Source organism: Canis lupus, chromosome 12 (genome assembly GCF_003254725.2).
Source record: "Canis lupus dingo isolate Sandy chromosome 12, ASM325472v2, whole genome shotgun sequence".
Classification (NCBI taxonomy): Eukaryota; Metazoa; Chordata; class Mammalia; order Carnivora; family Canidae; genus Canis; species Canis lupus.
In genome coordinates, this window is record NC_064254.1 from 9987029 (window position 1) to 9999946 (window position 12918).

The window sequence follows — 12918 nt, forward strand, 5'->3', positions numbered from 1 at the left end:
GGAAAAATGTCTATTCATGTCTTCACATTTTTTCTTAGATTATTTGGGGTTTTTTGATGTTGAGTTGTGTAAGTTCTTTATATTTTGAATAATAACCCTTTATCAGATATGTCATTTGCAAATGTCTTCTCCCCTTCCATAGATGGTCTTTTAGTTTTGTTGGTTGTTTCCTTGGTTGTGCAGAAACTCTTTATTTTGATATAGTCCCAATAGTGTATTTTTGCTTTTGTATCCCTTGCCTCAGGAGACATTTCTAGAAAAATGTTGCATGCCCAATGTCAGAGAGATTACTGCTTGTGCTCTCTTCTAGATTTTTATAGTTTCAGGTCTCACATTTAGGTCTTTAATCCATTTCAAGTTTATTTTTTGTATATGGTATAAGAAAATGGTCCAGTTTCATTCTTTTACATGTAGCTGACCAGTTTTCCCAATACCATTTGTTGAAAGAGACTGTATTTTTCCTATTGGATATTCTTTCCTGCTTTGTCCAAGATTAATTGACCATATAAATGTGAGTTTATTTCTGGCTTTTCTATTCTAATCTATTGATCATCTGTTTTTGTGCCGGTACCATGCTGTTTTGATGACTACAGCTTTATAATATAACTTGAGGCCTGGAATTGTGATACTTCCTGCTTTGCTTGCTTTTTCAAAATTTCTTTGGCTGTTCAGAGTCTTTTAAGTTTCCATACAAATTTTAGATGTATTTGTTCTAGTTCTATGAAGAATGCTGTTAGGATTTTGATGAGGTTTGCATTAAATCTATAGATTGATTTGGGTAGTATAGACATAATAATATTTGTTCTTCCAATCTGTGAGCATGGAATGTCTTTCCATTTCTTTGTGTCCTCTTCCAATTTCTTTCATCAGTTGTATAGTTTTCAGAGTACAGGTCTTTGACCTCTTTCATTAGGTTTATTCCTAGGTATTTTACTGGTTTTGGTACAGTTGTAAATGGGATTGTTTTCTTAATTTCTCTTTTTACTGCTTCATTATTAGTGTATAGAAATGCAACATATTTCGGCACATTGATTTTATGTCCTGCAAATTTACTGAATTCATTTATCAGTTCATATAGGTTTTTGGTGGAGTGTTTTGGGTTTTATAGTATCATGTCATCTTCAAATAGTGATAGTTTTACTTCTTCCTTACCAACTTGGATGCCTTTTATTCTTTTTTGTTGTCCAGTTGCTGTGGCTAGGACTTCTAACACTACGTTGAATAAAGGTAGTGAAAATGGACATCCCTATCTTATTCCTGACCTTAGAAGGAAAGTTCTCAGTTTTTCCCCATTAAGAATGATGTTCGCTGTGTTTTTTTTTTTTAATATATGGCCTTTGTTATGTTGAGGGATGGTCCCTCTAAACCTACTTTGTTGAGCTTTTATCACAAATTGATGTTGTACTTTGTCAGATATTTTTTCATATTTCATATTTCATCATATGGTTTTTACCCTTTCTCTTAGTGATGTGATATATCATGTTGATTTGTGAATATTAGACCAGATTTGCATCTTGGGAATAAATACCACTTGATTGTGGTGAAATATTTTTAATGTATTACTGATTCGGTTTGCCAGTATTTTGTTGAGAATTTTTGCATCTATGTTAATCAGGGATACTGGCCTATAGCTTTCTTTTTTGGTGGTATCTTTATCTGGTTTTGGTATCACGGTAATGCTAGCCTCATAGAATGAATTTGGAAGTTTTTCTTCTATTTTTGGGAATAAATAGTATAGGAAGAATAGGTATTAGCTCTTCTTTAAATGTTTGGTAGAATTTGCCTGTGAAGCTGTCTGATCCTGGACTTGTTTATCTATTGGGAGTTTTTGATTACTGATTCAATCTCTTTGCTGGTATTCAGTCTTTTCAAATTTTCTATTTCTTCCTGCTTCATTTTTGGTAGGTTGTATATGTTTCTAGGAGTTTATCCATTTCATCCAAGTTTCCCAATTTTTGGCATGCAATTTTCATGATAGTCTCATAATTGTTTATATTTCTGTGGTGTTGGTTGTTATTTCTCCTCTTTCATTTGTGATTTTGTTTGAGTCCTCTTTTTTCTTAATGCATCTAGCTAGAGATTTATCAATTTTGTTGATCTTTTCAAAGAACCCTCTCCTGGTTTCATTGATCTGTTATTATTTGTTTTTTAGTTTCTGTATCATGTATTTCTGCTCCAATCATAATTATTTCCTTCCTTCTGCTGCTTTTGGTTTTTGTTGTTCTTTTTCAAGCTCCCTTAGGTGTAAGGTTAGGTTGCTTATTTGAGATTTTTCTTGCTTCTTGAGGTAGGCCTGAATTGCTATAAACTTCCCTCTTAGAACTGCTTTTGCTATGTCCCAAAGATTTTGGACTGCTGTGCTTTCATTTTATTTGTTTCCACATACTTTTTTATTTCTTTTTTGATTCTTGGTTGACCCATTCATTGTTCAATATCATAGTATTTAAACCTCTATGTATTTGTGGTCTTTCCAGATTTTTTCTTGTGGTTAACTTATAGTTTCATAGTGTTGTGGTCAGAAAAGGTGCATGGTATGATTTCAGTGTTCTTGAATTTGTTGAGGCCTGTTTGTGGCCTAATATCTGATCTGTTAATAGAGAATTTCCATGTGCACTTGAAAAGAATGTGTATTTTGCTGTTTTAGGATGGAATGTTCTGAATATATCTGTTAAGTCAATCTAGTCCCATGTGACATTCAGAGCCATTGTTTCCTTGTTGACTTTCTGTTTATATTAACTGTCCTGTCCATTGATGTAAGTGGAATGCTTAGTCCCGTACTATTGTATTATTATTGATTAGTTCCTTTCTATTTGTTACTAACTGTTTTATGATTTGGATGCTCCCATGCATAAATATTTACAATTGTTATATCTTCTTGTTGGACTGTCCCTTTATTATTATATAGTATCCTTCTTTGTCTCTTGTTATAGTCTTTGTTTTAAAGTCTATTTTGTCTGATTTAAATATTGCTACTTTAAATATTGCCAGCTTTCTTTTCTCATCCATTTACATGATAAATATTTCTCCATCCCCTCACTTTCAATCTGCAGGTATCTTTGGTCTGAAATGAATCCCTTGTAGGCAGCATATAGATTGGTCTTATATTTTGTTTTGTTTTTTAAAGATTTTATTATTTATTTGACAGACAGCACAAGCAGGGGGAGCACCAAGCAGACAGAGAGAGAGGGAGAAGCAGACTCTCCACTGAGCAGAGAGCCCGATGTGGGGCTCAATCCCAGGAACCTGAGCCAAAGGCAGACACTTAACCAACTAAGCCACCCAGGCACCTCTGGTCTTGTTGGGTTTTTTTTCTTTTTTTTTTTAAGATTTTTATTTATTTATTCATGAGAGGCACAGAGAGAGAGAGAGAGAGGCAGAGACACAGGCAGAGGGAGAAGCAGGCTCCATGCTGGGAACCCGAAGTGGGACTCAATTCCAGCTCTCCAGGATCACACCCTGGGCTGAAGGCAGCACTAAACCACTGAGCCACCCGGGCTGCCCCTGTTGTTATTTTTTCCACTCTATCACCCTGTGCCTTTTGATTGGAGCATTTATTCCATTTACATTCAAAGTAATTATTGATAGATATTTATTTATTATCTTTTTGTTAGTTTTGTTGTTTTGTCATCTGACCCTTTCTTGTCTTTCTCACTTTCATGGTTTGCTGGTTTTCTTTGGTGATATACTTGGATTCCTTTCTCTTCATTCTTTGCATACTATTAGTGGTTTTTGATTTATGGTTACCATTAGGTTTGTATATAACATGTTCTACATATAGCAGTCATATATATATATAATATATATATAATATATATAATATATCATATATTAAGTTGATGGTCACTTAAGTTTGAACCCATTCTTTTTTTTTTTGAACCCATTCTTTACTCCACTTCCTACCATGTTTGTTTTCAGTATATGGTGTCATATTTTCATCCTTTTATTTTGTGAATCCATTGACTGACTTTTTTTTTTACAGAAATACTTATTCTTAGTTTTTTTGTTTCCTCCTTTTCATATGCTCACTTATGGTCTTTCCTTTCCACTGAAAGAATCCCCTTTAATATTTCTTGTAGGGCTGACTTAGTGGTCATGAACTCCTTTAGCTTTTGTTTGTCTGAGAAACTTTTTATCTCTCCTCTTCTGAATTATAGCCCTGTTAGATAGAAGATTCTTGTCTATAGATTTTTCCCTTTCGACACTTTGAATATCATGCTATTCCCTTCTGGATTGCAAAGTTTGTACTGAAAACTGCTGATAGCCTTAGGGAGTTTCTCTTACATGTAACTGTCTTTTCTCTTGCTACTTAAAAAAAATTTTTTCCCTTGGGGCCACCTGGGTGGCACAGTCAGTTGGGCATCCGACTCTTGGTTTTGGCTCAGGTCATCATCTCAGGATCATGAGATCAAGCCCTACATCAAGTTCTGTGCTGAATGTAGAGTATGCTAAAGTTTTTCTTTCCCTCTCCCCTCCCACTTCTCTCTCTCTCAAATAAATAAATATTTTTAGAAGTTTTTTTTCTTGAACACTCCTTTTTGCCACTTTGATTACTATGTGTGTCTTAGTGTAGACCTTTGGTTGATTTTGTTGGGGTATTTCAGTGCCTCCTGGATCTAGGTATCTGTTTCCTTCCCAGATTAGGGAAGTTTTCAGCTACTGTTTCTTCAAATAAATTTTCCTCCTTTTTCCCTTTCTTCTCCTTCTGGAACCCCTATAATGCTAATGTTATTATACCTGAAGGCATCACTGAGTTCCCTTAAGTCTATTGTCAGTTTGTGTCATTCTATTTTTCTCTCATTTGTTCAGCTTGATTACTTTCCATTACTCTGTCTTCTAGTTCATGAATTTGTTCCACTGCTTCTTCCCCCTGCTATTTATTCTATCAGGTTTATTTTTTATTTCATTTATTGCATTTTTCATCTCTGATTGGTTCTTTTTTATGTTTTCTATCTCTTTCTTAAGGGTCTCACTGATGTCCTCCTCTTTTTTCTTGAGTATCTTTATGATCATTACTTTAAATTTGCAAACAGCCATGTTACTCATTTCCATTTCACTTGGGTCTCTTGCTGTGGTTTTGTCCTATTCTTTCATTTGTGATGTATTCTTCTGTCCCATCATTTTACCTATTTATGTCTGTTTCTGTGTATTAGGAAAGTCAGCTACATCTCTTGCTCTTGAAAGTAGTGGGTGGGGGATGCCTGGGTGGCTGAGCAGTTGAGTGTCTGCGTTCAGCTCAGGGCATTGATCCCGTGGTCCCAGGATCAAGTCCCATATCAGGCTCCCTGCATGGAGCCTGCTTCTCCCTCTGCCTCTGTCTCTGCCTCTGTGTGTGTGTGTATCTCATGAATAAATAAATAAAATCTTTTTTAAAAAGTGGTGGGATGTGCACTTTTGGCTAGGTGGCACGGGTCCTTCTCCACAGGATACATGCAGCTGCTGCAGAGGCCAGAGGTTTTGGGCACTCTGGGCAGCACACAAGGGCAGGGTATGCAATTTTAACAAAGTGTGTGCATCCTCCATGAGAGGTTGGGAGATGCAGTGTTGGCAGATTGCCTGGGTCTTCTGGGAGAGGATATCTACAGCACCAGGACTGAGGCAGGTCTGGTTGGCAGTGGCAGGGCACAGTGTAAGCATGTTAGGGAGTAAGTGCCACACTGCACTTGTTCCCACAGGTGGCTGTGTGTTTATGAGGGCTAGGAGAGGGAAATGGCACCTTCTAGCTCCTTTGTTCCTGGAGAAGTCCCTCAGCAAACTCTGAGATTAGTTATTAACTCTCCTTCCCATAAGCTACAGGTGCCTTTCAAACTTTGCTTCCAGGTTGTATCTCTGCAAGCTGTTTGCTGTGCTGTCTTTTTAAGGGCAGAGGCTCAGCTTCCTATCACTAGCTGAGCTCTCTCAGAGCCAACGCCACTGTTTTTTAAAGTTCCAGGCTTTAAGTCCCACTGGTTATAAACACTCATGAAATTTGGACCCTGTGATTTTCAAAGCCAATTCTACAGGAATTTCTCTTTCCCTTTTAAGCTCCCCCAGTATGTTTCTTGCCACTCTTCTTGCCTATGGTTCCTTCCCTCCAGTGGTCACACCCATGGGGTTTAGGTTCCCACTGCATCCTCCCCCTTTCTACCCTCTCCAATGTGGCCTCTTCTCTATATTTAGGCATGGAGTTTTTTGGGCCAATCTTGGGGTCCTTTTCTGGGTTTTTGCTCTGATGCAAGTGTTATTTAGTTGTGTCTGTGGGAAAGGATGAGTGTAGGGTCCTCTTTTTGCACCATCTTCCCCATAAGTCAGAATCAAGAATTTTTAATGTGTATTCTTTATATAGTTTTATTTTTGAACTATGTTTTTATATTACATAATCAAAAATGTAATACAATACAATAAAGATTTAAAAGCTACACACAGACAAAAATTTCACCAGTGACAGAATCAGGATTAGAGGAGAAACTCTATACACAAAGCTCCTTCACAGAAGCCCAGAAACATCAACAGGTTTCTGAATGAAGGGCAAAAGTTGACTCTGCCTATTCACTTATATTTTGAGGAATAGCCTGAAGAATTATATTCTGAATTAAATGGCATCTCTTCTGTCCCAGTATCTTTGTTGTTGTTTTTTGCTTTATTGATAGATAATTCATAATTGATACCCTACATAACATATTTGTATACTTTTGAAACCATCACTACAGTTATGATAATGTACATATCCATCACTCACTGAAGTTTACATATACCCTTTTATAATCTCTCTTCCTACTCCCCTCCCTATCCTCAAGAAGTCTCTAATCTGTCTTTAGAGATTATTTTTCATTTTAAAGAATATTGTAGCATGTATCAATAGTTAATTACTTTTTACTGCTGAGTAGTATTCTATGGATATAGCCACAGTTTGTTTATCTGTTCACTTTGTCCATGTCCTTGTTAACACTTAATCATTGTCTCTTGGAAGAACTCCTTTTAATATTTCTCATAGTGTGGATTTGCTGGACATGTTTTAGTTAAGCTCTTGTAAGTCTGAAAAAAATATTTCACCCATTTTTTGAAAGGTATTTTTACCGGGTATAGGATTCTAGGTTGATGGGGATTTTTTCTCTTCCATTAAAGTTGTTCCATTGTCTTCTAGCTTGAGCATTTCCAACAAGAAATCTACTTTCATCTTTATCTTTGTTTCTTTATATATGTCTTTTCCCCATCCTGATTGCTCTTATTGTTTTTTTTTTTTATTTATCACTGGTTTTGGGTATTCTGATTATGATGTCCCTTGGTCTAGTTTTCTTCATTTTTCTTGTGCTCGCAGCTCATTGAGATTCTGGATCTATAGGGGTTTGGGTTTTATTAAATTTAGAAAATGTTCTTCCATTATTTTTCCAAGTAATTTTTTCTCTCTTCCTCCTCCTCTGTCCAATTACATATTAGGCTGCTTGAAATTGTCCTACACTGATCCTGTGTTCATTGTTTCTTTTTTTCTCCCTGTGTTTCATTTTGGATAGTTTCTATTGCTGATTTTTCAGGTGTACAGACTTTTTTCAATGTCTCTACTTGTTCAGTCATTTTTCTAAGTTCTTGAATATAATTATAACTTTTAATGTTTTTTTAATTTACTAATTGTGTCATCTGTACTATTCTGAGTTGGGATTGATTTTCCTCTTCATTGTGGATCATATTTTTCTTTGCATAACTGGTTATTTTTAGTGGGTGCCATACATTGTGAATTTAACCTTGTTGGATGCTGGATTTTTTAATATACTTCTATATAAGTATTTTTGAGCATAGTTCTGGGATGCAGTTAGCTTGATTTTTCAGGTTTTGTTTTTAAACTTTGTTGGATGGGACCACAGCAGTGTTTAGTCTAGAGCTGGCGTTGCTCTATTCCTGAGGCAAACTTCTGCATACTGTACCTAATATCCTGTGAATGATAAAGTTTGACACTCTGGCTAGTGGGAATAGGAACCATTGCCAGCCCTGTGTGATATTTGGGATTGTTCCTTCTAATCTTTTCAGGTGGTTCTTTCCCTGGTTTCAGATAGTTTCCTCACGATGTACTTATTAGTACTTAGTACTCAGATAAAGACTTGTAGGGGATTCTGGTACAGATCTCTAGAATTATCTCTCTGTATACTTCTCTCCAATACCCACAATGCCCTGTGAGCTGTAGCTGCCTTGACCTCCTCAGATTCTAGCTCTGTTTCCCCAACTTGAGAAGTCCTCTGGACTATACCTGAGTTTCCCCTCTCCCAGATGTCCTGGAAACTCTTCTATGCAGTAAGCTAGGGTATCAGAGGGTTGACCTCGTTTGTTTCCCATCTCTCAGATAACATTGTCCTTCATTACCTGATGTCCAATATCTTTAAAACTGTTACTTTGTGTGTGTTTTTTCTAGTTTCTTCATTGTTATGGGAATTATGGTAAATTGACTACCTGTTAAGCCATGTTGTTGAAAAGTATATATCTCTGCCATTCTTTTAAAACTATCTTCCCTTTGTTTTTAGCTTAGATTGGGTAACTTAATTAAGGACAGACTTTATTTGGATATAGTCCTTTTACCCCTGGCAAGTTAATCAGTTTTTTATATTAGCAGTTAGAAATGCCTTGGGGTAAGAAAAACAGGAGATAGAATAAAAGTGTATGGCAAAGCCCAAGTCGGGTAAAATATTGTTTACTCACTTAGCCTTGATTATACATTGAAGAGGTGGTATAGTCACTGTGGCAGGAGTTTCTGAATATAACCATTTGGTCTCTGTCATCAAGACCTAGCTGTTTATTAGAAGAACAGTTTAAAGAGAGGAATCTTAGAAGCCCAGGATCTCTTGCTTCTAACCCCCATACAACCCCGGTCTTGTTTGAATGTCTCTGGGTATGCGTAAGACAGAAGAAAATCTAAGAAATTAGGCTCACCTAATATTTTTGCAATAATAAGATTGGCTTGATGCATAAAGCAATGTGAGGATTCCAGACCCCACCCTTTGCATAGTTTTCCATTTTAGTTTGGCTATTCACCACTTGTCTCCTTTTTTTTCTGGATAGGTCTATCTGCCGGTCGAATTTCTCAGGTTATTGTTGGAGATGAGCAGCGACAGTACCTCTTGGTGATTGGGCGGGATGTAGATGATGTCCAGTTAGCTCAGCGTTTAGCTCAGGCAAATGAGATTGTCTTGTCCTGGAACTGCTGGAAGCTCTGTGAGCAGTACATGTTTGAAGTGGAAATCATGAAGGAGGATGAAGCTGTGAAGGTAGGAGGCTAGTCCTACCCATCACATGTCCTAAAAAGGCCTTCCTACTACACAGGCAGTGTTCTGGTGGTGGTTGCATATGGCTTGACCAAACCCAACAACTATTGGAACTCTATTTTGGAGGGAGGTGGGGGATACTCTCCCAGGAAGTTAGACGAGGCAGAACAATGAGGCTGGAAAGATAAATGATAAACAAGGTAAATGGCATCCTCAACCCCTCTGTTAAGGGACCAACAGTAAACCGGTTGGTGGGTGGGTACACAATTGAGCAGTTTCCTTTCTATAGTTAAGAGATATGCGGATCATTGACCCATTTGATTTTGATGAGCATTTTGACAAGTGCCTTGATTACCTGCCACATTACCGGACAAGTGCTGGTAAGTTATTTGGTCCTTTCTACCTAAACCCAAAATTTCAAAGATAAATTTTCCACATGACTGGAGACATTTTGTTTGTTTTCCTTTTCTCAGATACTCTAAGAACTGCCCTGGAGTTGGATCCAGACTTTGCGCTTGAACAAACCCTGAGGAAGCACATAATGAAAAACCTTTTGAAGAAGGTTATTCCTAATTCTTGAGTCACCGTGTAGATTGTGTGTATGTTTATGTTGACAGGTGTACATTTATATGTGATCACCTTTTCATACTGATCGAGTTCATCTCCTGCTCTCCATTGTAATGCCAGCAGGTTTCCCCATTTGTACCAATTACTGTGATAACGTATCATACCCTCAGATTTCTCAGTTCTTGCAAGTGGAAGCTATATTGTTTTTTCAATTTGTCCCTCAAGAAGCTGGTACATTGTAAACAGGGAAGAGAGTATATGTTTGGTAAATATGTGTTGATCTATTATGTATATATGAATTTATATGAATCCTTTAGTAAGTGATATAATGACTAATAGAATGAACATATCTAACTTATAAAGAGAAAACCTAAAAGCCTGGCAAATATCATCAGTGAATTAGGTTGAAAGTCAAACAGTTTTAATTCCAAGTGCACTGGTTTGTACATCTTCTATACTTTTCAAACCTGAATTGTAGGTTTTTAGTCTGACATCTGTAAGTTATTTTGTCATACTCACCATGGAATACAGAATTTCAATGGCTAAACATGATATTGAATGTTGAAGATATTGGCAAGATAACTGACCGTGTTTTTTGTAGATTGATGAAGGGCAGCCTATGGAGTATATATCTGAATTCCGTACTGTGACTATGGTTTTGGTCAGCCTAGAGTTCCACAAGACAGCATGGATGTTGCATTTGTGTCATCTTATCCAGGAGGCTGCCCTGTACATCTCCACAGTCATAGAGAAAGGGGGTGGCCAGCTAAGCCGGATCTTTATGTTTGAGAAAGTAAGTACAAGGAAACTTGACTCATCAGTGTTAAAGGTGAGTGAAGAATAATAGTCTTGTATTTCACATAACACATGTGTAAGTCAGATTCCCTGCTATTTATTTTGTGACAAGCTGTATGACACTGAAAGTTCAACTAATAATAGTTAAAGAATGGGATGTTCTAGTTAATTTAATTTTCAGGGTAACTGAGGATTATTCTCCATGTCCTTTTTTCATTTAATTCTTGTTGAAAATCTTTGGTAGAGCAAAAGAATAATTGTCTGGCTCTATTAGTAAAGTAAATCAGATATTTCTGATAATTGAGGAGATTGAAAAAGAGTAATATCATAATACATGACATTGTGGGTGAATAAAATGTGGGCAGATAGGCTTAACTCAAGGCATATACTAGAAATAGAATTTTTGAAAAGTTCTTGACATCAGTTTTTCTTGTGTTTGAAATTTCAGTTCCTTAAAGAGTTAAATTAAGATTTTCTTTTTTTTTTCTTAAATCTCCGTGTTGATATGGCCCAGAGTGTCCATTTCATGAATCCTGTAGAATTCAACATTTCTAACAGAAAACGAGTGGGGAAAGGCTCTGGCTGCATTCAGGGGAGTTGGTCCAGTTGAGGCAAGCATATTCTTTCCCTATGTAAACTTCTCTTTTCCTTCTTTGTCATCTGTCCCAGGGCTGCATGTTCCTCTGTATTTTTGGCCTTCCTGGGGATAAGAAGCCAGATGAGTGTGCACATGCCCTGGAGAGCTCCTTCAGCATCTTCAGCTTCTGCTGGGAGAATCTTGCTGAGACCAAGTGAGGAGGAAGGTGGGGCAGAGTGGAGCTTCTCAGGCCCCAAGGGGCTCTTCAGGCAGGGTAGATGGCAGTAACAAGTTACTGGGGTTGAGTGTCCAGAATCTGCCTAAAGGGAAGGAAACATGCTAAGGGAAGTCAGAAAATAAGCTCTATTAAGAAATCATTAGGTACAGAATTATATACTAGATACCTAGGGAAAATGAAGATAAGTTTCCATTTAATTGGTGGAAAGAGGGAGGAGCCAAATACACATAACAAGATTTAAGAACACCCTAAAGGAACAAGCAAATGTGAAAATAAGTATAATACAAACAATGTATCTATATGTTGTGGAAATGTAGAACAAAGGTAGCCTGTCTACAGGAGGGAAGGTGTGGGAAGAGAAGTTGTGCGGCTTTACTAAGATAGGAATGGACCACCACTGGTTAATGCTCTCCTTGCCTTTCGGTCTTAGTCTTTCCTAGTCCCTTGATTTTTCTGGAATTCTCACTGATCTCCCTCCTCCATATCTACCCCACCCTCCCACCTCTACAAAAGCCTTGTCTTAATGAAGGTATAGAAAATTCCATGTTCCCACTAGTTACATTCTAATAATGTGGGTTAGAATTTTTCATGACTCTTTTTTTTCACTAGAAAGCCCTGAAGAAGGTGTATACATTAGATTTGAAAAGTTTTTTTTTCCCAAGATTTTATTTTATTTGAGAGAGTAAGAGAGAGAGCACAAGCTGGGGGAGAGGGAGAAGCAGACTCCCCACTGAGCAGGGAGTCTGATGTGGGGCTTGATCTCATGACCCTGGGATCAACTGACTGAGCCACCCAGGCACACTTGAAAAGTTATTTTAAATGTTAGCATCAAGTCAAAGATTTGTTTGCCATACTTATTCAGTATGAAAAAAAATATGTAGCACTTAACATTTATAGGATACTTTGTGTATGTTACCAGTGTGAATGTTTTTATCCCTCCTTTACACATGAGGAAACTAAAGCCACAGAAGAGGAGTTTGTAGCATACAAAAGAGTTGATAATGAAACCCAGACCTTCTATCCTCAAATCCTGTGTCATTTTCATTACTTCACAGCTGCCTCTTATAAAATACAAATACTCTCCAAAAGGGATACCCTATATTACTAATGTAATATTATTGTAGAGGCATTGTAATATCTATAATATTTTTATAGAATATTAATACTGAAAAGGAACTTAGAAATGATCTGATCCAACTTTTTATTTTACAGATAAAAAAGATGCTTCAGATGCTTCATAGATAATCAAACTCTCAGTCCAAGGTAGATGTATGTCGGCACTTCTTTTAAACTTGATGGAATCTGCAGATGCTCCTTCAGCCCACTTCCCACTTCTCTCTCTGGTATGGGTGTGTTGGGGCATCCTTTCCAGTGCTGGCCTCTTCTGCTCTTGAATTTTACATTGGCCTGTGGCCTTCAAGAGCCCTGCCCTTGACCTTTACTCATGAATGAGATGGTCATTTCTTAGACCGTAGTTTAGTGCTTTCAGTCTTAGTTATTTTAGAATATAGTAGATT

At 37.1% G+C, this 12918-nt stretch overlaps 1 protein-coding gene across 11 annotated transcripts in view; it reads left to right on the forward strand.

The window, feature by feature from the left end:
* Nucleotides 1-12918, forward strand: part of LOC112641559 (adenylate cyclase type 10-like) — a 43362-nt gene that overhangs the window by 3290 nt on the left and 27154 nt on the right. For 6 of the 11 annotated variants that reach the window (XR_003124701.3, XM_025418720.3, XM_025418719.3 and 3 more), the window contains exons 3-7: nucleotides 9022-9227; nucleotides 9514-9604; nucleotides 9698-9786; nucleotides 10393-10584; nucleotides 11256-11377. Coding sequence is in view for 6 of the 11 variants with exons in the window: in XM_025418720.3 (XP_025274505.3) it covers nucleotides 9186-9227; nucleotides 9514-9604; nucleotides 9698-9786; nucleotides 10393-10584; nucleotides 11256-11377 (536 nt within the window). In the remaining 5 variants the exon portion in view is untranslated. Of the gene's footprint in view, nucleotides 1-9021; nucleotides 9228-9513; nucleotides 9605-9697; nucleotides 9787-10392; nucleotides 10585-11240; nucleotides 11390-12613; nucleotides 12665-12918 lie in introns of those variants that run through there. The other 5 variants (XM_025418716.3, XM_049092084.1, XM_049092086.1 and 2 more) reach the window with 5 other exon arrangements.